The 24840-nt window shown below is 40.1% G+C and overlaps 1 protein-coding gene across 3 annotated transcripts in view; it reads left to right on the top strand.

Moving 5' to 3' along the window:
* The window catches only part of LOC124164159 (insulin receptor substrate 1), a 67013-nt gene that overhangs the window by 23135 nt on the left and 19038 nt on the right, over window positions 1-24840 (top strand). For 2 of the 3 annotated variants that reach the window (XM_046541357.1, XM_046541356.1), the window contains exons 8-14: window positions 5178-5375; window positions 8164-8449; window positions 15352-15569; window positions 15963-16333; window positions 18030-18111; window positions 18833-18994; window positions 20434-20689. In XM_046541357.1, coding sequence (XP_046397313.1) covers window positions 5178-5375; window positions 8164-8449; window positions 15352-15569; window positions 15963-16333; window positions 18030-18111; window positions 18833-18994; window positions 20434-20689 — 1573 coding nt within the window. The remainder of the gene's footprint in view (window positions 1-5177; window positions 5376-8163; window positions 8450-15351; window positions 15570-15962; window positions 16334-18029; window positions 18112-18832; window positions 18995-20433; window positions 20690-24840) is intronic. The other variant, XM_046541358.1, reaches the window with a different exon arrangement.

Here is a 24840-nt window from a genome sequence, read left to right as displayed (position 1 = left end):
GGCATATTCCATCTCATCAGAGTGTAAAGAAGAGTAGGTGACAGCTATGGTGAGAGGAATGGTGTTTACAGACATACATAGATTGGTTGCCTGTTTATGCAGTAATCACTGGTGGGTTGCATATGTCGAACACACTTACCAAAAGACAGATGAAGTACAGACCTGATTCTTGTACCCACTTGGACCATCTCCATCGCTTGTATTCCCTACCAAACTAGACAATCATATCATCAACAGACATGACATTCTCAAAGGGCTTGATCCTTTGATGCAAACTGGAAGGACATACAGTCTCCATGGATTAGACCTGGTGACCATCAACAATTTAATTGGAGACTTATGAGGTGAGTTGAAACAAAGTTTTACTGTATTTTCATTGAAGTTACCCATCACATTGTTTTCTGTAACACTGCTATGATTATAGCCATGACCTATACCGTTCAACAATGGGTATTTCATATTTAAGTGGTACTTTTTGCATTTTGCTTGTGTAGTCCCGTAGACAAATAATTTTTCGGGCATGATGCCTTAAGTGTGCCATCTTGATATTTTGTATGCATGTAGTAAAATGTATGAGCAATAACATATATTTTTATAAAAAAAATTGAAGGGGGGGTGTTTTGAGATATTCAAGGTCAAAGGTCAAGGTCAATGACCTCGAGTATCGAAATTATTATAAATAGGCCATGTTGTATATCAATGTAAAGCCCTACATATTACCTTTCCAAAAACATAAGTTTCATTTTTCTACCTTGAACAGAACCGGAGTTATAGCCATTTACCTTTAGAGAGACACGCTGAAATTTCGACAAATTCACAACATTTGCGGACCTGTAACTTTTGTCAAAATCAACATTTACCTCTACAAATTGGTATTTTTCCATCACTTACCAGTACCATTAAATACACCAAATTTGAAAGAAATCTGACATGGTCGGGTTGAAAATGTCCCTTTTCTGTGTTGAATTGACGTGGATTTACCCACAGCACATTTAGGCAAACTTCTGAAAATGGAGTTCTTGATTATATGGATCATTACAATTGGGTAAACGAATACATATGGGTTCTGTGAAAAGTAAACTCAGGTGGTACATATTTCTTATCACTGGTGGAAAAAGCTGGCATTGATATGATGTCATTCCAATGGAACTGATGTTATACCTTATATATGATTTAACAGTTATCAGAAATTTAGCATTAACCTTATTTTAATCAGTAGCCTTGAGAATGGGCAACGAGACGGAACCTGAAATGCCAGCTGCCTTAATTTTTCTGACCCTTGTGCAAACCCAAGAGAAGCTTATAACTTGTTATATCTTCTTTTCATGTTTCTCTTGGTGTAAAATGTTGTGACTTACTGCTGTTGTTGGAATCCCATTCGGATTCATAGAGATCAATTGCAAGTGGGTTGCCAGATTTTGTTCCGTTCAAGTGTGACTGTTGGCTTTGGATTGTCATAGTGTGCATGCGTGTCGCTGCGTTTTATTTGGCTGTGCAATGCCCCTTTGTGCCTGCCTGCTTTTAGCCTTCTGCTTCTCCCTCACTCTCCTCTCCAAACACAATTCCATTTCATTTGAGTGTGTTATCGTGTCTTCCATTCCTTCCTTATTCCTACCCAAGACACATTGTCTGGCTCCTTGATTGCGGTAGTGCCTCCTTACTTTTTTCCTTGACTTCCTACCCCCTATTGAGATGCAGGGTCTAAAAGTCTATGGTGTATGGGCCTTACCTCAAGTGTGTGTCCCTGTGGGATCTGCCCAGGATCTCCGTCCAATTAGGTGTCATCATCGTCATTAAGGTTATGGAAGAGAAGAGGGGCTTTTGGATACAGCTCCCTCTGCCTCTGTTGAGTGTAATGGTAGATTGGTCCAATAAAAATATTTTGAAGATTGGAAGAGTAGATGAAATTTTTGTTGTAGTCTAATTAAAAAACAAACTGCTGTAAAAAATCTTCTTTGTCACGCAATATTTGTCCCTGACTTATTAGGTTTTAATTTTCTGCTGTATTTTATCAAACTTTGCCTGCTTAATTCAGCGATCCGTGGGTTTTCCTGGTATATCTAGGGTATATATTGCAGTTATTTGCTACGAAAACAACCTCTGGTGATATATTTTACAGTTACTAATGACAATCTTAAATTTGTAATGGTTAAAACTGTTCATACAAACTTTCACCTCAACCATAATACAGTATACTCCAATTAATCGAGCTAATGATGGGGAGAGGTGGCACGAATTATAGGAAAACACGAACAATCCAAACTTTCTCTTTAATTTGTTGTAATTTACATAAATCATTTTTTTTTTAATTTACGCGTCATTTCCTGTTATTTTAGATTGCTCTCCGAAATCATTACGAGCTTTCTTTTCCCAACATGGTCTTTTAGCGGCGATAACATGATTGCACTTGCATTCCTACTGCTCCATGTAATACCTGGTTTCCGAAAACCACGCGACCATGGGTGCGAGATCACGGATTCAGTAAATTGATTTCCACAAATGCTTCAAAACCACTGTGTGACGTTGGAAACTACACTGTCAGATACCACGCCATGTAGTTGCGTCTTACCCGAGTTGCCCGGAATGAAAATGCTGCAGGGTACAGATCCGTGATCAGTGAGTGTGGTCGCGCACTGCGATGCAAAGATGAAAGGAAAATGGAGCTGCCATGAAGGCAACAGTTGTGTGATCATGTCATTGCACAGCAGCGGTTGTAGGAAACAGGACTTAGGCAATTTATCTATGCAGGCGAGTGCATGGCTATGACTCATGTTATCTCTAATTCCACTTCCCACTCTGCCTTCACTTCTACTATTCTCTTCTTCTCCAGTTTGACCTTGACTAGTCACGGCGTAAATATGTCCTAGTGCGGACAAAATCCCTGGTTCCTTTGGGTCGTATTCGACTGAATGCGTGGCCATGGCAAAAATTGTGCATTGCAATATGAAATGTACTCTTATAGATAGTAGGCAAAATTTATCTTAATTTGCAATTGCTAGTTAACCCTTGAAGAATCTTCTAAAATTAATCAAGGGTTTTTTACCTGCCGTTGATTGTCATCTGCAATGCTAGAGCAGACGTTCAAGTAAACTTGGAACATTCCTTATCAAAAAGTAAATAAAATAATTCCCTTTTACGAAGAGGATTCCAATGGAAATAATAAGCCCGGTGTAGTCTTGCATTAAAATGCAAATATCCCAGTGCTTTTACTTCCAAATAATTTTTCATTAAAATCGCGGAAAACATGGAACAAGTGTAAAACTTATGCACGTATAAGCCGCAGCATGGATAAACCGCAGTCAGATAATTAGGAGTCCACTGTATTCCCATACTCGAGAAAAATTTCACTACGACTTAGTCACAACCATTCAATATTGTCTTTCCTGCACATTATTTGTGTGTTATCTACAGAATAAAGTCTCTGATAAGAGAAATATCCTTTTAATTCATGTGATTTATCTATTCATATTAACTGCGCACAAAAGGGACAAATATTATGCATTCAAGCTGAGATTTTCTTTGATTTGTTTTCTATTACAACTACACCAAAAATTTCATCCTCCCTAGCAGATACTGAAAAAAATTTTGAACCAGCATGATGCGATTCAGCAGGGTATAATTTTGTGTAGTTAAGCTGATTTTTTCTGTGGTTTGTTCTAAGTAACTCAGCTACAGGAAAAATTTCATCTAGACTTGCATCTTAGAAAATTTATTAGACCATTTTTATATCACTGTCATTGCTTGTCTTTCAAAAGAAGATGCTAATGAATTGATCGCAATTGCATCCCCAGAAAATGTTTAATGCGAAATAATAGTATTTAATGTTCCTTTTCATCAAAACTTCTTGAATAAATATTCGTAGATACAGATTTGTTTGGCTGGTGAAAGAGATCATTGACCTTGCTTAATGAATGGTCTTAGTTTGTCGTGCTGACTGTAAATTATATGTCAGAGTTCATTGCAACTTAATATAAATGGAACTATTATGTAATTTAAATAGGATTTTATCCCTTTAGCTGTATCATCTTCTTTGAATCAGTTCCTGTTGCGATTTGGTAAAAGCTATACTTTTGGCCTTGACCAGATTTGACGGGGTGTATGAATGTTGTTTTTGCTGCTGCTGAAAGACTGAGAGAAAGAGTGTGAACTCTACCATTTATTTTTACCTTGTTTTATAAATGAATGTATAATTCTAGAACAGATGTAATGACAGGGTTGTTACAGGCAAAGGAAATCAAATTAATCAGAGGAAAGTAATGGGATATTCTGGTTGGTCTGAAATTGATCTGGGAAATCTGAGAAAAATCATCAAATCTTGTCCATCTATGAGAGATAATTTGTCGTGAGCATGAGTCAAAAAAGAGTTTGCCTTCAGAAACTTAGGGTTTCTAAGATCCTTTTTTTGACTGCAATTGAGTTACTTTACTTTGTGTGTACATTGTAAAGACTTACTGCTTGTTATGTCAATTTAAAGTGGACTCCATATTTTGCCTTTTATGTGACTGAAATTAGGTTGACAAATGTTGTTTTTCAATAGGTTCATTGCATAAAATATTTCTAATATATTCAAAGAATTTTGTTTTTTGTCGACTCTTCCTCTTCAAATATGTTATGTAATTATCAAAAAGAGATAGAGGGCAAAATCAGGGAGTTGAAGTATTTTGTTAGGGAAAGTTCATGTAATGTGAGTTCTGGAATCTTGTAACTACCCTGAATATCATACCATCTTTGATATATATTTTACCACTGCTGGTTCAAAATATGTGCAGTGTAACTAATGTATGTATCTGGTCTTGTTGTTGATGATGAAAGGAAGGTGATCATGTCCTACTCTTTATGGTGGAAATCTTTATGGTTTGAGTCATGTGTTTTACTGTTATTTTCCATGCATTTTTCCAACTGATCCCTCAACCCTGAACATTCCCATGAACTAATTGCTCATAATTGTGTGCAAGAGGATGGTTTGAAAGTGTGCGCACATGATTGTGCTTTTTTTTCCCATCAATGGCTATGCAGGGCTGCCTGTTGTGGATGTTACCCAGGTGGCTGTGCGGGGACAGCTCACTGCTTGTACCCTCTCTTCTTTGCGCTCTCGTCCCCCTTATTGTCGTTCTTCCTCTCTCCTTCTCTTGTGTACGTGGCAATGCGTTCCCGCTCGAATGTTGCCACCATGCTAGGTTGGAGGCCCGTTTCACACCATGCCATCGCTCAGCAGCCACCACACTCGTCCTTGCGTGGCACATGGGTGGGTGGGGGGGGACAACAGCCGCTGCCGCCACCCTCGCAGCGCCACACCCAGCACCACCAGCAACAACAGTACCACCTGGCAGCTGCTGCCCTCAATTCACCCTCTCAGAGGCGCCATTCGGTGTCAGGTATTGGCCCCCAGCCCAGTGCGTGCGCCTTGCTGGTTTTTGTTGGTTGGTCTCCTTTGGTTGTGGTGCTTGCGTTGTTTTCTTCTTTTGAGCTGCCTGGTGTGTGGTGATGAGGAAGGTGTGGACATTTTGGGGTGTGGTGTGTTCTCTCTTTGTTTAGAGAGGCCTTTTGATCACCTCATGGCTCCTTACCCATTTTCCCCTACAACTTCCCCTATGCCTCTATAATTGGAGTGCTTGGCCACATGGTTATCAAGGACACCTGTGTCCTTTAGGTTACTTGTGCACCAGACGAAGGGCTGCAGTTCTCATAATTCATGCATGTTTATATAGGAATTAAGAATTATATGAATCCTCTTTGAATTGCAAACTGCCTGTGGTTTGACAACGTGGGCCAGTTGTTAGAACCAAGTTTTAGCTCGTTGAAATAAAAAATAACTCCTTAATGGGTTGGAAGTTTGAGGCTAAGCTGAGTTTCAACTCTTATGTCATGACCCCATTGTTTGGATGTTGTTTGATAGGTAATTTTAGCTTGATTCAGGCATCTCACTTTCAAAATGCTGTTATCTTTTAAGATGTAGAGGGCTTGTGAAACACAAATGGGTTCAATCATTGAGGGTGATCACATTGTCCAAATGTTGAAAATGCTACCTACTGCATTATTGCTTTTCTAGTGTCCTTCCATCTTATTTTAATGGCAGTAGTACAAACACTTATAATTCAGGAATACTTATCAATACATGAGTTCAGTACTCTTTTTTCCTGTTGTGGATTTGAAATTGCTTTGGTGTATAATAAAGATGTGATTTCTATCCATTTGTTATTTATATTTTGCTATTTATATTTGTATGGCCAAGATTATGAAATCAATCACAAATCCTGAGTTTGAATTTGTCTCCTAAAATGAATAGTAACAATGGTTAGCATTTTGTGGCCTCAATAATTTATGAGATATGAAATATTTATGTCTGCTATTGCATACACCAAGGAGTGTAGAATATCTAATTGCTTATTTTGAAATCATAGCTGATTAAAGTCACTGTGACCACCTTGTATGTTTTGAACTACTCACTCCAACAGTTTCCAAGATTGTTACAAATCATCAAAATATATTTGTTATTTATCAAGAGTCTTCTTAGACTCCCAGTGGAACTGATTCTTGTAATCTGGATTTGTGCAGAGGCTTTGCTCTGCTTACTAGTGGTCAGTGTTAACCAATTATCTTGTTATTATTCTTGATGCTAGCCGTGTGGATTGGAATTGGATTGATTTGATTGTAATGTTAGGAACAAAATTGGCTCACATTTAGATCATGTAATGAAATTGGCCCGGGAGAACGGCGAGGAGTCACTGCAAATGATTTTGGATCCATTGAATCAGTGTACTGGCAGATGCCTTTAGTGTTGGGTATTCCTGTTCTTCGTGATAGGCATTCCTTGACAGAGGTGTGCTCCTAGTACTTCCAATGTGTGAGAACTCCCTGTGTTGTGGTCACAGTTGAAACCTAGAAACTTACAGTTGTTGGGCGACTAAGGAAAGTTTTCTTTTGGTCTGCATCATTGGTTGGTGGAATGGACTAGAATGAGTGCTGTACATTGTGGTCGTGGAGTGTTTTACTGGAGAAAATGGCTGAACACATTATTTAGACATTGAAATGGCTGCCTCTTATTTATTTTGGTTGCAGGTTCTCTGTTATTTGTAGATGTAGTCTCTAGAGGTTCGTCATTATGCATTTCCTTAGTGGTTGTTCATTTGGTGATGCAGTTTTGGTAGCCCAAATGCATGCTGCATGAAGCCCCCCCCCCCCCCCCTGCCCAATCTCTGAAACTCTGGCCTATTCCTTTGGTATGAGCTCCCTTGTGAGATAGATTGCCAGAGAAGGCAGGTCCATTCTTCAATCAGAGTAGCTAAATTCTTTTTTAACTGGTGTCAAGGACATTCACTTTACTAGAGTAGCAAGAAAGTGAATGAATTAAGGTTTTCATTAGCTAACAATCAATTTTCATCAATGTACAATGTTTGCTTTCAAATAGTGAGTGGGGTGGGTAGTTAATTGATTATTTTTAAACTTTGTGACAGTAAATTATAACTGACAAAGCAGTTTTCTTACTCTTTTTTGCAATCAGTTTAGTCTTTTTTAAGTTTGAATTTTAATATTTAACAGAATTCCTCGTTTAGAAAATGGTTAAGCAATGCACTTCAATTTCTTAAATTCCTTGAAATCCTTAAATGCATTCTTAATACATATTTATTTTTTGAAAGCTATCTTTCAGATGAAATTTCAAGTCATATCAGTAATTATTTCCTTCTATTGAATAAAGTATTAATTATATCAGCAATATATGAAATTATTCTTCCTCCAATTTCTTTGCTCTTCCCATTGAGAAAATCAGCTGACTTTGTCCTAAACCCTCCATGTGGTTTTTGCAAGTTCTAATGGTGAGTAGGCATTGCCCCACCTCTTTTCCATCTCTCTTACCTATGGTGTAATTACTGCCTTCCCTATCTCATTTCAAATTCAGTTAAGCACCTTTCCTTCTCATTCTCAATGTGTGCCGGTTTTCGAGTGTGCCCCTTGAAAAGCCACATCTAGATTTATCCTTGCTTTGCATCAAAACACATGGGGCTGAATAATTTTTTGTCCCTCTGCGCATACAAGGCTGATTCTCCAGCTGTGGCTGATCATTACCTCTCTCAGCCTGTGAGTGGGTCTCTTTACTGTGCGAGAGAGTGCTTCTCCTCCTATGGATGGCTGCTAACTCCATTTGTTTTTCCCTCTCCTGAGCAGGCATGGGCAGCCGGGAGCGGTGCGACAGCCTGCCATCGTCTCGTGCCAGGACGATCAGCGAGGGGCCTCCGTCGTCGTCTCTGCCTTCATCGCATCGTCCCTCACCTCCCTCGGCTGCCCACTCCCCCTCCTCCTGTGCCCCGACCCACCCCCCTCACGCGTCACACCACCCCCATCACCACGCCCCCAAACATCTTGTACCGGGTGGCATGGTGCGCCCACACTCTATGTACTCACGTGCGGCTGGCCTTTCGTACTCGCCACCCATCGTCTCCAGTCCTGTCAGGTGAGTCCTATCCCCTCATTCCTCTTACTTCCTGCCCTCCCAAAGTGCATCTTCCCATTGCTCCACCCTCACCTGTATCTATGTTTAATATATTCAGCCAAGTTCCAGTCAACTTAATGTGTTCAAATGCAGTCCTCATTTATGGACTCGAAATTGATAAATGGCTTTGCTTAAAGTGAAGTCATACAGTAAACTCTTGATTTTACGAAGTCAGTGGGACCGGAAAATTGGCACTTCGTAAAATCGAGTTTCGTAAATTCAAACCTTTTTCATAAGTCACGAAAAAAATGTTCGCTTTTGTTTCTTCCGCCGTTTTTTGTCTTTAGTGATCTTATTTAAATGTTTTCGGTGGTTATTCTCGGTATAATTCATAGAAAAGGCTTTTTGCTATCGATTTATGATGTGAAAAATCGTTAAATAATTATACCACCATAAAATTCCCATTTCTTGTTCATACTTCAACATCAACGATCGCTAAAGAAATTCCCGACCAGTTTAGAAAACGTAATCAAAGAATGAATTGCGATGTTTATTATAAGAATTAACAGTAATAAATTTGTGGTTAGGAGCCAATAGCTACTATTAAGTATGCAAAAGATAGATATTTGTTTCTGACACCCACGGAATTTTAGCGGCAGCCGGCCTAACCGCCATTTATGTCGCCCTCTATCGCTCAGTGACGAGAAAAAAAGAAAAACAAGGGTCTTAGCCCGTTTCCAAAATAACCTTCGTAAGTTAATATTTCGAGTTACTTCGTATTTTCAGCAGAATGTGCTCTATTTTCACTGAGATTCAATTGCGATCATAAATAACGTAGGATGTGATTATCTTCTGGCGAATATTTGAAGTAAGTTCTGTTTGAGTTCTCCGTCCGACTACTGTGTTCCATCATCTTCGCAGACGTTGCCATAAAAGACTTAATTCTTCATCAGGACTGTATTCTTCTTACCGGGTTTGAGGTGACCTGTTCATATAGTATGTTTCTCTCCTTTTATGCCGACAGGAGCAAGGTTCCAACCGGAAAACGACAGGAGAAACATCTTACAGTATCGGAGAAATACAGATAGAAACGTTATTATCCACATTGATTGTTTTCCTACAAGAGACGTTTTATCATTTCTCAACGTGGTTAAGTATTGGTTCGCTAGCGTGAATTCCCAAAAAATGACACGCAAAAACCTGTACCGTCACCTCATTTAGTTTTCGTGTTCCTTTCTCCGCCGTATTGAAAGTTAGGCAAAGGATCATTGACATAGAGAAAAGATTTTCTTAGTTTTAGCACTAAAAAATAGTCGCACCATAATCGTAAATAAATATAGTGTGGAAAGAGCAAAGAAATTAATTTCAATTGAAAAGTCAGCTGAGAAGAAGAGAGACAATTATAAGTGCGGCACCATTTTCCCGATAGTGGAAGATACTTCTTCCGCCTCTCTCCGGTTAATAACTTCCCCCCGTTGCAGGAAAAGATGAACCATGCCCTTCTCCACAATCGGGGAACGTTCCCAGTGGGTGGGGTGAATAAGAGTGGGATGGGGATTGCCTGAGGGAAGAAGTGTGGTCAGCACAAGGACTGGTGAAGGGGGCAGGACAAAGAAGGGTGGGGAAATGGCCTTCAGCTCTGCCTCAGTCTACTTTTGGGGGCCGTATTTTTTTGCGACGCACACAAGCTCAGTCTCCTTAGGGAGGGAGTGAATGGGAAATGCTGGGGAAGGAGGGGTTTGGGATGCGTGGTGTCAGCAAGATCAGCCAAAGGCGGCAGGAGGGAAGGGAAGGCTTTGGAAAGACAGAACCCCAGCATGGGAGAACGGGGAAGCGCGTGAGAAGAAAGTTCATGGTTCATATAGACTTGGAAGTGCGTCTTCATTACGAGAAGCCTGAAATATAAATTGGCGGTAAATAGAGCCCAGTACTTAAGATATTTAAGTTGTTCATTCACAAAGGCCAATATATACACGAAAAGATATTATGGCGCGGATTGCATGTATCAACCTCCATTTCGGGATGTTATTAATTTCTGTTCCCATTTATAAAAGTAGCAAATAAATTTGAAAGAATGATAATCATGAATAAAAATATCTAAATCGATATCCAAACGCACATGAGCAAAATAGATGAATGTATACATACAGATCCATCGCAAGTAATACCGCTCAAGCTTCTTCCGGTATAGGACTTTAAAATCCTGGATAATGCCTTGGTCCAAGGGCTGGGACTTGCTCGTCGAGTTCGGGGGTAAAAAGAGGACTCGAACATTAGCCAATTTTAGATCTTCCACGTATTTATGAACGGTGGCATTATCCATTATTAAAACAATTTTGCTGTTCTCTCCAGCAATTTTTCTCTGTAGACGTATAACCGTTTGCTGGAAAATTTCTCGGGTCATCCAGCTGTTTTTTTATTTGCATGGTAAAAAACGGGGAGGGCTTCCAATTTTACATGTTTTAAGCACCGTGGCCTTTCAAATTTCCCAATGACACCGGGCTTATCCGTGCCCGTTTGGTTGACGCACAGCCCCACAGTAACACGCACTTTACTCTTTTTTCCCCCCATGGCACCTTTGCCCTTTGAAACCCAGGGTTGCGTCAGGTAATGCATTAAAAATAGCCCAGTTTCAGGGGCCAGCGAGGGTGAGCTCGTCGAGGAAAGGGTCCCAGATTAGGGACCCTTCGAAGTGCTTCTGCGAAAAGTAGTCAAGTAGTCTTCGAAGTACGTTCACACAGGTGCAAAGGGTTAATTAGGGGTGTACGAAATACTCCGCGCGACCTTCCTGACATGTTAAACTACGAATTATTGTCGATGCTATGTTTACGAACAGGCACGTAAATAGGGGCATAATGTCAGCCGCGATATTTTAACTGAACTCCTACTCCCCCTAAATTCCCACAGTGAGGTTTTTGGCGACCCATTTCTCTCCAAAGTTGCATTATCATTTACGATTTCGCACTTTTGATGGACCACAGTTGGAAGCGCTGATTTTTTAGCTACTTACGCCGGCGTAACTAGTTTTGTTGGCAAATTTTTCGCCATAGTTCGTATAAACGAATGCCATTTGCTCCTAGGGACCGAGCCGAGGTTCGTAAATTCAAAAAATTTCGTATAATCGAAACTTCGTATAATCGAAACTTCGTATAATCGAATAGCGCCATGTATTTAGCATAGGCTTTTCACCGGGACCGCAATATCACTTCGTATAATCGAAAACTTCGTAAAATCCTGCTTCGTAAAATCAAGAGTTTACTGTACTACCAAATGTGTGTGATTGCTTACTTTCTTGTTTTTTTATAACAATCTTCTTTGACAGCCAAAGACGGGTCATAAAATTGTTTAAGACTCAATGATGTGTAGTTGTAAATAATAACTGTGAATGAGTTGGATTGAACTGAATAAATAACATGTGTTGGGATGCCCTCTAATTTTCAGATGGTTTGCACCTAATCAAGTAGGCCGTTGAGTGCGATATTTGTACAATGGTAAAGTGTGCAGTTTGATGCCAGAAATGGGTTCCTGAATAGGGGGTGTTGTGACCGTAATGGTCGTGTTTGGTTGTGGAGCTTTATAACTACTGCAATACACTTTGTCATTACAGTTGCATTCTGCAGGTAAATGATTTGTGTTAAGCCTTGACCCATTTGGGTGTGGTTTTGGGATATTGCTAGGTATTGTTCAATTGCAGTGTTAGGGTACACACCAGAAACCCAATTTCGCTCCACCTTCCAAGTACATACTACCCACTCCACTCTGGAATAGAGGCTGTGTGATGTCTATTGTGACTTAAGAGACTGAGTAATCCAGCATTTATATTGCTCATGAATCTAAATGCCCAAGTTTTAACTTAGGATGGATAGAGTATAATTAATTTTTTTGAGTGTAGTATATTGAATGTTTGGCTTCTGACTGAAGTGTTGAAGATGAAGCCTTCAGTCAACTTAAAACAAAAATCCTCAAAACTGGAAGGAAAGAACTGTCCCCTCCCACCTTGATTGTTTCTCATAAACACTCCTGTGGCTCATTCTAGGGTGAGCTCTACTATCATATATCTGAAATGACTTACTGGTTGAATCACTGTGGGAGGTAGTGGTAGCATTATGGGTAAGCTCTGACCAGTAGGTCCCAGGTTCAGATCCCAGATGAAGGTGATCCCAGGTGGGACACCCCACAAAATTCCTCATGAATTAAGATGTCCCAGGGAAAGTAATTGCCCACTTCATCATACTCGAAGTGTGTAGTATTTTTTGATCTATAGCTCACAGTTTTCACCAATTATGTACTAAATATTAGGGATGGGTCGAATAGTAGATTTCTCGAATTCGAATATTAAATCATTGCTCGAATATTCGAATACCTCGAATTTCGAATACCTCGAATACTAAACGATGAATGTGAAAATGTTTGACTAGGTCGCCTATGCAACAGGAAACCCAAGATTTTGGCGAGTAATTGTGATTGCCTTTAAAGGATTCAAACAGGAATTTAGCTGATTAATGGAATATTTTAATTTTATGTAAACAATAGGGTAGTTTCCTTCATTAAAGAAAACGAAAGGTATTGATTGTGATTCGTTACCCACCATTAGTGTATTCATAATATACAAATTATTTCGTTCTAGAAATACCGGTTTAGACTAATGGCAATGTTCAATTTTACCTCATTTGAAAAAGGCCAGATTGGCGCCTATGCGATGCCACTCCACGTGACATCACAAGGACCTAGTTTCTACGCGAGAGGATCAGAGTTTTACATCGTCTGAGGTTACCAATGCATGCATGAGGCACAGAGCTCAGGGAAACATGTCTTAATAATCACACAGTCTGTTTGATAAGGTATTAATAATCCTTATTTAAGCCAAGCGCTACCAGCTAGCATGGTACTCGGCTACCTGCTAGCATCCTGCGTCGTAATAGCGCTCAGAGCCTCGCCCCAAGGTCACCTCACTTGCGGCAGCGGGAACCAGAACGACGTCACGCAGAGTTTTTCCCGGCATTCATACTTACCCGTCGCGTTTTCGCGCGCTTGAAAATTTTCACTTTTAATTTAACCGCGAAAAATAGATATCGTCTTATAAAACTCTAAAAGCGTTAAATACGCACTTCAGGAGTATTAATATTTCGATTTAGGCAATAAAAAATAATAGGAAACCACCCTATTTGAGCATTACGCCTCCGTCGTATTTCATCTTCTTCCCGGTATTTATTTTCCTGCGCAAAATGCTTAAATGAAGTCAGAAATATGTCGTGTTTGGTCTTATTCTTTTTTAAATTACGCGCACATTACTAATATTTCAATCCAATAAAGGTGTAATAACAATTGCCGAAAGTCATTGTTAGACACCTTTCGGGCTAGTAGATGACTCATGCAGCAGTTGACCTCGAGAAAGGGGGAAATTCGAAGCAGGTAGGTAGAAAATGGTCAGTGGGTGAGAAAAGGGGGTGGGTGCGAGACACGTTTTTATTTTTCTCGCGTAACTTGATATTTTTTGAAGCTAAGGTTTTTGTAATACAATCCCTGCGCGAGCTGGGATCTTTTGTTTGATTTCGGAGAAGAGGAATCGTCAAGAGTGGGTGATGCGAATGCTGAATGGAGGGGGATAGCAGATCGTGGGAAATGCGCCAATGTCACTATCCCACGGCACTGAGTTCCTCCCTATGGTAGTTTCATCTCCTGTGGAAGATTCAAAATAAGTACCTGTCATCATTAGCCACAAAGGATACACGGCAAACACCTCATCTCATTTTATCAAAAGATGGATGCGGGAAAATGGTCAGTGGGGAGAAAGAGGGAAGGGTGAAACACGATTCTATTATTTTCCGGTAACTTGATATTTTTTTTCAAAGCTGAGGTCTTCGTAATACGATCCCTGCACGAGGGGGGACCTTTTTTTGTTTTCGGGGAAGAGGAAATCGTCTGAGGGGGTGGGGCGAACGCTGAATGGATGGGGATAGCGGATCGTGGGAAATGCGCCGATGTTGCTATCCCACGGAACTGAGGTTCTCCTGATAGGGGACACCTGGGATTTTCGGATTTTTTTCATCCGATCAATTTCGGTTCCCCACGTCGAACTCTTTTCACCGCTCGAACCCGTGAATTTGATGTATTTCGTCAGCTTGCCTAAAACGGCGCTGCATGCACTAGACGACTAGAGTTCTCATTTTTCCGAGTCAACTACTAACGACGTGCGAGCGACAGTGTATGACGCGAAATTCAAAGTATTCGAGGTATTCGAGACGGTACCTTTGGCATAACTATTCGAGATCTCGAATATCGAATACTATTATTCGAGGTATTCGAGTATTCGCGGATACTATTCGCACATCTCTACTAAATATGAATTTTAGAGAATCAATCCAAACATGTGTCTCAGGTAGGACTTGACCTTTATGTTGGTTTTTCACCAATTATGTCCGGTAGTGCCCTTGCATGGTTGAATTGAAACTGCCTTCTTTGGGGAAAATGATTAGTCATCTACAAAAGTCAATGACATTTTAATCTTGTGACTCAAATTCAGTCTGTGGCTTTTGAAAAAGAGAGTTGTAGGGTAGGCGGGTACTATCAGGTTGGTGTGATGGCTGGAGTCCTAGCTTCCCACCATGTGGGCGAGGGTTCAATTCCCTGCATTGGTGGAGTTTTTTCAGGCTACCCTATCCGTGGCCGTGTGCTTTGTGGAGAGCACTTTATGCACAGCATTCAATTCATGTGATGAAATGCTAAGCAGTGATCCCCTTGGTGCCTTTTATTAAGAGCAGGCAGATGCCAATGCAGGGCTTCTCTCTACCCTTCCTTTCTTACCATTCCCTCATAGTACATATGGCCTCAGCTGTAGGTCGCCTCCTCTAAATACCATAAGGAGAATCGGGTGGCAGAGTTTTTGCATTGTATTGATTTAATGATTATGTTTCTGTTGGCAGCCCTGCATCGGGAGCATGCTCCACCACGGACTCAGCTGGCTCATCGCTCTCAATGGAGGAAAGTGAGGGGTGGTGCGCGTCCAACGGAGCAGCTGAGGAGAGTGCGTATGCACCCCCGTATGCTTCTCGCTTTGGCCACTCCCTCACGCCGGACGAGCCGGCCATCGTCGAGGAGAACCCGGATGACGAGTACATGACGTGGGTTCCTGGAGGAACAGGTGAGGCTACAGCGTGCAATGCTGATGAAGTAGGCATGAAGAATTCTCTCAGGAAATTGTTTTCCGTGACAAGAATAGTTTTTGGTTTAATTGTATCTGGTGAAAATGGGGCTGGATTCAGCATCAAATTTGGGGTAGAGGAGTGTCATGAGGTCTGGGAATTATGGAGTATTCCCTAGGAGAGAGGGGCATTTTTACAGTAGGGAGTGCTGCGCTTTACAATAAATATAACTCAAATTTTTACATGTGCACTCCCTTAACTCTATTACAAAGATAGAAAAACTAAGAAAAATTTAAAACATTGGATAAAACTTTTGGGGGAGTCAGGTCACCTTTGACCCCCTTAAATCTGCCCCTGTGTGAAGGGTGGTCATTGTGTTTATCTCTCTGCAGGGTTGGACATGGATGAAGAGGAGGAGGGGGAGTATGCTGTAGGGGGCGATGATGAGGGAGAGGGGAAGGGCGACGAGGTGGATGGACCGGCGATGCGAAGGCCCAAGCGTTGGCGTGCAAGAAATGTGCGCCGCTCCTCCAAGCAGCAGGCTGTGGTAGGTCGCCACCCTGGTGACTACGTACCCATGGCGGCTCCAGGCGAAGCCTCTCCCCTCAGTCACGCCTCTTCACCACCACAGCCACCCCTGATGTATGCGGCCACCCCTGGCTCCCTGTCACTGCCCTTGCAGTCGGTGTCCCTCATTGGGAGGTCACGCCCTCTTCCTAAAGCCTCCTCCCCACCCCCAGCCACCGCTGGCCGATCATCCCAGGTGAGTACACGTGAGCCCTCCTCCAGTGCAAATACTATCATCCATGAATGACTGCTCGTGTATGATGATAAATGTCCTGAAGTAGTTGAAATCTCAAATGCATTTAAGGAAGACCTTTGCCTTTAGGATGAGTTTGACTTAACTTGGATTCAGCTTCAAAATTTCAAATTTCACTCGATTGTTTTTCTACTTGCACTATGTAATCCACTATATGATTCTGTGCCTTGTATGTTCTTAAGACTCATTTTATGTCATAACAACATTTACATCCTCTGATGCTCTTTCTATTAATTTCTCATAGAGAAATAATGCTGATTCAACATGCAATGAAATAAGGTTTATGATTTGTCCTCCTGGAAGGATAAATGCCGTAAAGGAAGGATTTAATGCACAGGAAATCCCCTGTATAATGTATCTACATGCAGCAGCATTTTTATAAAGCCCTACTTATGGTGAAGTCATTGCCCATGATCCAAGTCATGGTCATGGTCCAAGTCCTATCCCATGGAGAAATACCTCCTGTAGCAAACCTCTATAATTATGAAACCTCACAATAACAATATCTGTAAATAAGTTTCAATAAGGAAAACTACCTCCCCGTTGAAAATTCTTCACTTATGTAATTAATCTTTATAAACTGTTTTCCTGTGTGTTTATATGTATTTTCACTTCCAAAATCCATATTTCCCGTAGAGTTTCTTTTTGTGGCCTATAAACTTGATTTCACTCATCTGATTGAGCATTGATACCACCTGTTCAGCTTATCAGTTGTAGGAATGCTATTGTGGATTACAATGGCTTATACTTTGAACCTCTCTACAACAAAGTTATCTTTTCCCTGGTCAATGCAATTCGTAAAATGGAGGTTTTACTGTATTTTTACCGGCATTTTGGGGAGTTGCAAGTAAATGCAGTCGCAAAGTTGCCCAAAAAAGTTATTTTGTTTCTAATTCTACTACCAGACTAACATCCATTGTACTCTCAAGATTCTTACATGATACTATCTTTACCTTGGCGATGTCAGTGTGGTGTAGGTGGAATGATAAAGTCAATGGAATGCTACTTATTGGAATTACTTTCTTTTAGTTAGAAACGCAGCCTGTGCCCTGAAATAATGATGGTTTACCTCATACAGCCAATTGCAAAAATAAGGTTCTAATGTGTTGGTTTAAACTGAGCCCTTCTGGGCAGGGCCTTGCTCTAGTTTTAATTCGGACTTCAAGAATCAGTTATATTAGTAGTATATGGAGTTTGTTGATGAAGAACTTATATGCTTTGATGATAGAACTTTGATATCAGTTGAATCAAGTAATTCAAAATAAATGAAGAGATGAGAGAGTGATATAAAAAGTTCTTGGGCAATGAGCTCAGGAATTCTGATTAAAAATTTGTAATAAACCTCAACAATAGAAGCCATTTTGGATTTGTACTACTGTGCATTGACAAATAACAGCACCTTGACTACAAGTTGCCTGATTGGCACTGAAACTACCTTCTCAGTATAGCCTAAATTTTAGGGGCTGTAAAACATTTAAAATTCATACTAGCCCTGAACTTCATTCTTATGAGCTGTTTTGTGATTTTATCCTTGTTTTGACTGAGACCGAGTGAAAACTTGATTCTTGCTGTCTGCCTATGGAGTTTATTGAATGAGTGCCTGTTGATATATTCATCTCTGACCATATTTGCATTGCAGGAGGCTCCATACATGGAGATGCACAGTCCATGTGGCACCTCGCCCCTTGAATCAGCAGATGGATATATGGCCATGAGCCCAGGTGAGGAATTTTCTCTGATTCTTCTCATTTTTTTCTTGTCTCTCATTATTCTCATTTTTTTGTAGCCTGTTGAATGTCAACAGTCTTGTCTGATCAGATATTCTCATCAGATTGGATGAAGAAGTGTTAGGCAACAATGCATTAACAGGGTACCAAGATGTTCCTGTTGGTTCAATGTTGGATGGAATCTTAGATCAAAATTGGCTTTGACTTGGAAAAATCGTTTCCACATGTGAATGAAATGGGTTCTTTCAAATTTTTCATAAAAATTCGTTGTTCTCTTTAATTGCATCTAGGAAGCTAATCAAAATGCCATACACCATCGGGACTTATGTTTCAATGGCATCATATTTCAGTAGATCCCTTGCTTATTTTTTCTGAGTTGATACCGTATTGGGGCTATAGAGGTTGTAATTATAAACCTAACATGGTGTGGAAACTGTCAATTTTCTCATTACTTTTTCACATTTTCTGCATTCTCCCCTCACTAAATGACACATTTTTCTTTATAAAAATATGAGTCGAAGCCATGTAATCATTTACAAAAACATCAGCTGATATTTTTAATTTATTTAATGACACATTGCAAATGGGCTAATGGCCAGGTGGCAAGTAATTAGCAGCTAAAATTTAAGGTCTCATTGAAGTGTTGGATGAGTTGAAAAAATAGAGAATGTCTATTCTGATGTTGTTTGTGATGTTTGTTTCTTTGTGGTGGCAGTGGGTAGTGGTGGAGGGCCATTGGTGGCTGATGGGGGGACCTCTATGAAGGCGGCTGTGAAGCAGGAGGATGGCTACGTGCCCATGACGCCTGGGCATCCCACAGATGATGGATATGTGGACATGGAACCGCACCAGCACAAGCCTCATCACGATGCCACTGGTGAGTATCATTCTCACCTCTCGTGCACACATCCTGACCATGGAAATGGGCCTCCATTCCACTTTTCTTTGCAGCAGGGAATCCTCCTGACAGAATGGGGTTGTTCACTCACAGCCAAAATCATCAGCATTTAAAAGAAGTTGGTAGATGGAAGGAAACGATATGTTAATACAAAAAAAATATATTCACCACTTTGCCATTCTCTCTTAAGTATGTATTAATATGTTGACTGCCACACCGGTCATAGTGATGGGCAACGAAAGTTTCCACAATGCCATGTCTGTTGTAGTGAGTGGCCAAAGAATGACTAAATCATGCCATGAGTGACTGAGGGCGATTGTTCAGAAATGGATGGTGACCGAAATGGTGGTTATGACCACAGTACTTCAAAATGAGAAAAATTCATTTTAGATTTATTTGCAGTGATATCTCTACATGTCATCAACCAATGATACTCAATTGAAAAAAAAATGCTGATGGCATTACTGGGTATATGTACTAAAAAACCATGGCAGTCAACATGTTTAAGAAACGTGAAAGTTTCAACCTACTTTTCATGAGTTGGTAAGGTCATTAGATTTATGATTCATTCACTCATTCAGCGAGAGCTTTCACTGAGAGGAGAGCTTTCTCACTCACAAGATTGGTAACAACAACAAACTGACTGAGGTCCGTGTACAAAGCCGAGGAGTAGTAGAGAAGTAGTGATGCTCTTAGCATGAATCCACAGGGTTATCAACTTTTCTGCAAAACAGTTAAGCATGTAAGGGATTAAATGTGAAGGGATTTTTCTCAATCGCTCGAGAAGTAGGCGATTGAAAAACGATTAAAATAAGGGTCTCTTTATTGTTCAAACTGAATTCAAATCAATAATGAAATAAATTCCCGAATTGGTTTCCACCCCTACCCTCCGACCCTAGCCTCCAGTGAAATGAGGGAAGAGGACATATTTGGCCCATTTGAAACTGGCTATCGTGTTTGATAGCAGGTCTCTGTTATATTCACTGGAAAAATGAGCGTGAAAGGATATTTCTCTTATGATTGCATCTGTACATGTTGACTGGGAAGCAGGCACATTGCCATGGGAGGGGCTTTAGGGGCTTCAGTCCCCTCATCTCTCCAAAATATTTTCTCATCTGGCATTTACCCGTGATACATCTAACGAGGAGACAACCAGCCCAGGGCATATATCCTCTGACACTTCATTTTTTTTTCGATATTGTTACATTTTATAACGTCTGCAAATAATGAACAATAAATTTTGCTTTCATCATTATGCCTACTAAATATATTGCTAAGTTAATTCAGTGTATGGTTTTTTGATGCATGTAAATTAACAGCAAAAAATCAGTATAGGCAGCCCTCGTACCTCCTAAGAATCCAGTGTTGTAAATTTCTGGCTATGTGCGCGTGCACTCAGATTATTGCTCTCTTTGTAGATGGCAGTGGGGTCAGTCGGGGGGAGATGTCTCCTGCAGCGAGCAGCTGCTCAGTCACCTCGGGAACACCTTCCACCGACACTCGCTTTTCCGAGTACCACCTGGAAAAGGTGAGCTCATACTTTACACCGTCGGAGGAGGAAGAGGATGCAGGAGGGAGAGGTGGTGGAGGAGATGATGTCCTGCCTATGGAGTTGCGTCCTGTCAGGGCCTACTCAGTGGGATCTAAGCCGGAGACCTTCCGGCGGAAGAATTGGTGAGTTGTCCATACACTATCTGCATGTAATCTGTGTGCTTCTTCAATATTATTCATTTGCTTTCACCCACCCTCACGTAATACCTGTCAAGTGGGAAGGTTTTATCCATTCCCAGTCCTATTTAGTTCAAGGAGAGAGAGGACCAAGTATTCTCAAGTTCAAAATGTGTATGATTCTTCATTGCTTATGCCACTCATAGTCAGTTTAAGTTATAGAAATTAAGTTGTGGAAATCACTTTTATCAAGTCATTAACAAGCCACAAGGACGTTATTATTATTTTTTTGTATGAAGTGGAAAATAGTTCAGTTGAAAATTTTGGAATAGATATGAATTTTTCACCACAAGGTTGTACGAGGCAGGCACAACCTGGCCCTTAATGGTGATACTTTAATTTCCTGGGTCTGCATTTTGAGTGACCAAGACAATGCTCTTGTCGAGCTTCAGTGAATGGTATGCATCTAATCCAATGTACCGTATATCTCCGAATATAGTCCCCCCCCGAATATAGTCCCCCCCCCCAATTTTGAGACCTCAGTTTTGGGAAAAATTTTAAAATGTAAAGGAAGGCAATTTTTCTGTGGTTAGCAAGTTAAGATTCTAGATTCGATAAAAACTATTATTTTCTGTGAAGATTAAGAACAAATCTGTTCACATATTTTCCATCACAACAAAATAACTATACCTAAAACATGTTGTGATCCATTGCATGTATCAGTAATTTATAGTTCCTTAACCAGATGTAATGAAGAAATGAGAAATTTTTTTAAGTATCCAAGGCTATTGTATTTTTTAAACCTTCACAAATTATTAATATTTTTGATTTCCAAATGACTACAGACAATGTCAATATATAAGCTTTAACTTAAAGCCCATAAACAGTATTGCATTTGGCCCTGAAACTTCCTTAGATCCAGTGTAACACACCCATCAACTCATCACAAATCCAAGTGACCTGAAGAATTTAGGAAATCTAAATAAAATTGTGTTAAATAAATTATAAATATTATAAAAATATTGCTATCAAATGTCTGCTAAGCAAAACAATTAAACTACAGGACTTACAAATATCAAAGTAATAAAATTAAGAAATAAACTTTTTCCAACAAACATTAAAACTGAAAAAAAATTACATCAATTTTCAATGCCTCGTCGCGAATCATTGCATAAGTTACACAAAGAGCTTCTGCTCTGCATTTGCGCACAAATTCGACGATATTTTCCTCTAATTCTTTGAATCTGCCGCGTCGAGACCCCCGAAATGACTTCCGCGATGTATTAGCGCTTTGCTAGCGCTGTAAATACTATGATTTACGGCGTATTCTGCAACGGCTATTTTTAAATTGGCATCGAAACTCCGTCTTTGAAGGCCTCTAATCTGCGGCAGGATTGATCCTCATCTTTCTACTTGATCCATCACCTCACTGTTGAACGTAAAATTATTTTTAATAAAGAAAATATCGCGGAAATAATTGCGAAACGTTATGCGACGTAATTTATCGATCCTATTTACCCTGACGAATTGAAGATATTCCTCAATAAATTGATTACACTTTCGATGCTGAGTCGTTGTATTTCGATCAAATGCAGTAATGCCGGCGCTTCTGGTTTAAAGTCGTCGATTATTGCGCCTTTTCAGAAACAAATGCATCAACTATTGCGCATTCTTGTTCTGTGAAAGCGGCAGTGGTTGTAAACACGAACCGCACGGACGTATAGTAGCTACGGACGCAATGAAATGCTAAATCGTCACGAAAGGTTCACTTTATCTGTTTATTTTTCGCAATTATTTAAATCGTGTAGTTATTAAATGAGCGACGGGTACATATACTATTGATTCAATTCTAGTGTTCGATTAATGTAATGATAGTGTGTGTTTAGTTTTCATTTTAATTATTTACTGTTTTGCGTCATTAAGTGATCAGTGTCGATTGAATTATTCTAACAATACTTTTCCAAGAAAAATTAGCGGCTACCCGATGGATTCCGTGAAAACGCATATTCGATATGCTATTTGAATCGGAATAATCGTATCTGTACAACATTTGTGGTAAAAATTGTCTTAATTTCCGGTAAAACGTGGCAGTATTTACTAATATCTCCGATTATAATCCTCATAAATATACTCAAATAGAAAGACTACGAGAACATTAGCCATTATGCCGTTATTTATTACTTTATGGTCACCTTTAGTATGCTAAATTGGATTACACTCGATTATAGTCCCCCCCCTTACTTTTCCGCGGCCATTTTTGGAAAAAAAGGGGGGACTATATTCGGAGATATACGGTAATTAGCAAGAAACATCATGGAATACTTCAAAGCATCTGGAAGGCCTGGAGTTGAAATTGCTTTGCTTGGATGCAAGTGGTGGTTGAAGCAGACAAATAAATACTCCCATTTTGAGAGCAATTTGGTGTAATTCAAAAAGGAAATAAAATAATATATAGCTCAATAGGCTTTCAATAGATCTTCTTCTTGTGTGCTTGATTTATTTCAAGCAGGGTGGTTTCCAATGTGTAACTCCTTTAAAAAATATGTACAAAATGGGGAAATTCTAATTGTTCATTTTTTAATTAAAATTTAACGTGCCAGAGAGCACTTGGTCTGCTAGTTGCATTGGATGCTCAGCAGCCAACACCATCTTGTTCAGTGTAGTCCAAAAATGTCCACAGAGGGGAAAGACTAACTTAAAGATAGCTTCACAGGCGAAGGCACTCAACCGGAAATTGGGTGATATGGGTTCGAATTCCAGTCAAGAGAATGATTTTTTTCTGTGTGGGTTTTTCTTTAACTCAAGTTTCAAAATCCTAGCCTGTCTGCCGTGTGTACCTTTCTTCAAAATCTCCTCAAAATAGAACATATACTCCTTTAAATACAACATACCTCTGCATTTTATCAAATCTTTGTCTTCTAGTACAGTGAGTCCTCGTTCAACGTCACTTACCGTTCCTGAAAAATGTGACGATAAACAAAATGACGTTAATCGAAACATAATATCCCATAAGAAACAATGTAAAAAGTGAATATCAGCTCCTAGACCTCACAATTCCTACGCGAAAAAATTTTTGCGTATCATATCTGGGGCATTTTTTACGATGGGAATGCCAAGCTACGGCATAAATACGAGTTCCTGTCTTCATCGACGACAATAGCAGCACTGACATAAATCCTTCTCCATTTTTGAATCTTCCCGTATTTGCTTTTCGGCTTCGCTATGGTGGTTGCCCGGGCGAGCGTCGCCTGGGCATCATCATCGCTGAAATATCGTCGCAGTTAGTGCCCTCGCGCACTGGCAACTTTTACAAAGCAACTATTTAGTTGCTTTGCGGAAGTTCAAATGAAACACACGGAATTGACTGTGGCCCCGTGCATGGGCGACTTTTTAGTTGCCGCAACTAACGTGTGTTTCATAGGGACTTCCTCAAAGCAACTAAATAGTTGCTTTGTAAAAGTTGCCAGTGCGCGGGGGGCCTTACTGGAACCAAAATTATTGTGAACACGGCGAAAATAGTGACGACAAAAACTCCGAGTTCCACACGGAAAAATTCCTTGAAATCACTCTTTAGGTTCCTGAAAACCATTATGTCAAGTAAAACCTTGCGCACCTACCTAAGAATTCATTTAGCAGAAAATTTGCTAAAACCGTAATCGCAATTAACAATAAACACACCGTTTTACACTTCGTTTAGACTGACTGTATTACCGCCCACAATACGAACAACCTGCAACGCCCGCCGCTTCGCGTTTTTTTCTCGCGCGAAATTTAAAAGCCCTGACGTTACCGCGAAGCGAAGGTGCGATAAATGAATGACGGTCTCAAAATTTTCGTGACGTTATTGCGAAATGACGTTAAACGGGGTGACGTAGAACGAGGACTCACTGTATTACATATCATTTTATCAGCATTTTTTAAGTTTTCTTTTTAGTAGAGATACAATCCCAAATTCATCCTAGCCATCATATAAAGCTATTCTTTTAATTGTAGAGAATCCAATATTAACATTATTTGGTGACATAGGAATGTTCACAAATTGATGGATCATTTGTAATTATATATAAATGAACAAATCAAGCATGTGTCCTATGTTTTCCTCTAAGTTAAAAAATCAGAGGGCATCAGCATAACTTACACGAGTGTGTTTTTCACAT

The sequence above is a fragment of the Ischnura elegans genome, chromosome 8 (genome assembly GCF_921293095.1).
Source record: "Ischnura elegans chromosome 8, ioIscEleg1.1, whole genome shotgun sequence".
Lineage (NCBI taxonomy): Eukaryota > Metazoa > Arthropoda > Insecta > Odonata > Coenagrionidae > Ischnura > Ischnura elegans.
Note: the sequence above shows the minus strand (reverse complement) of the source record. Positions and strands in the feature narration are given on the sequence as shown.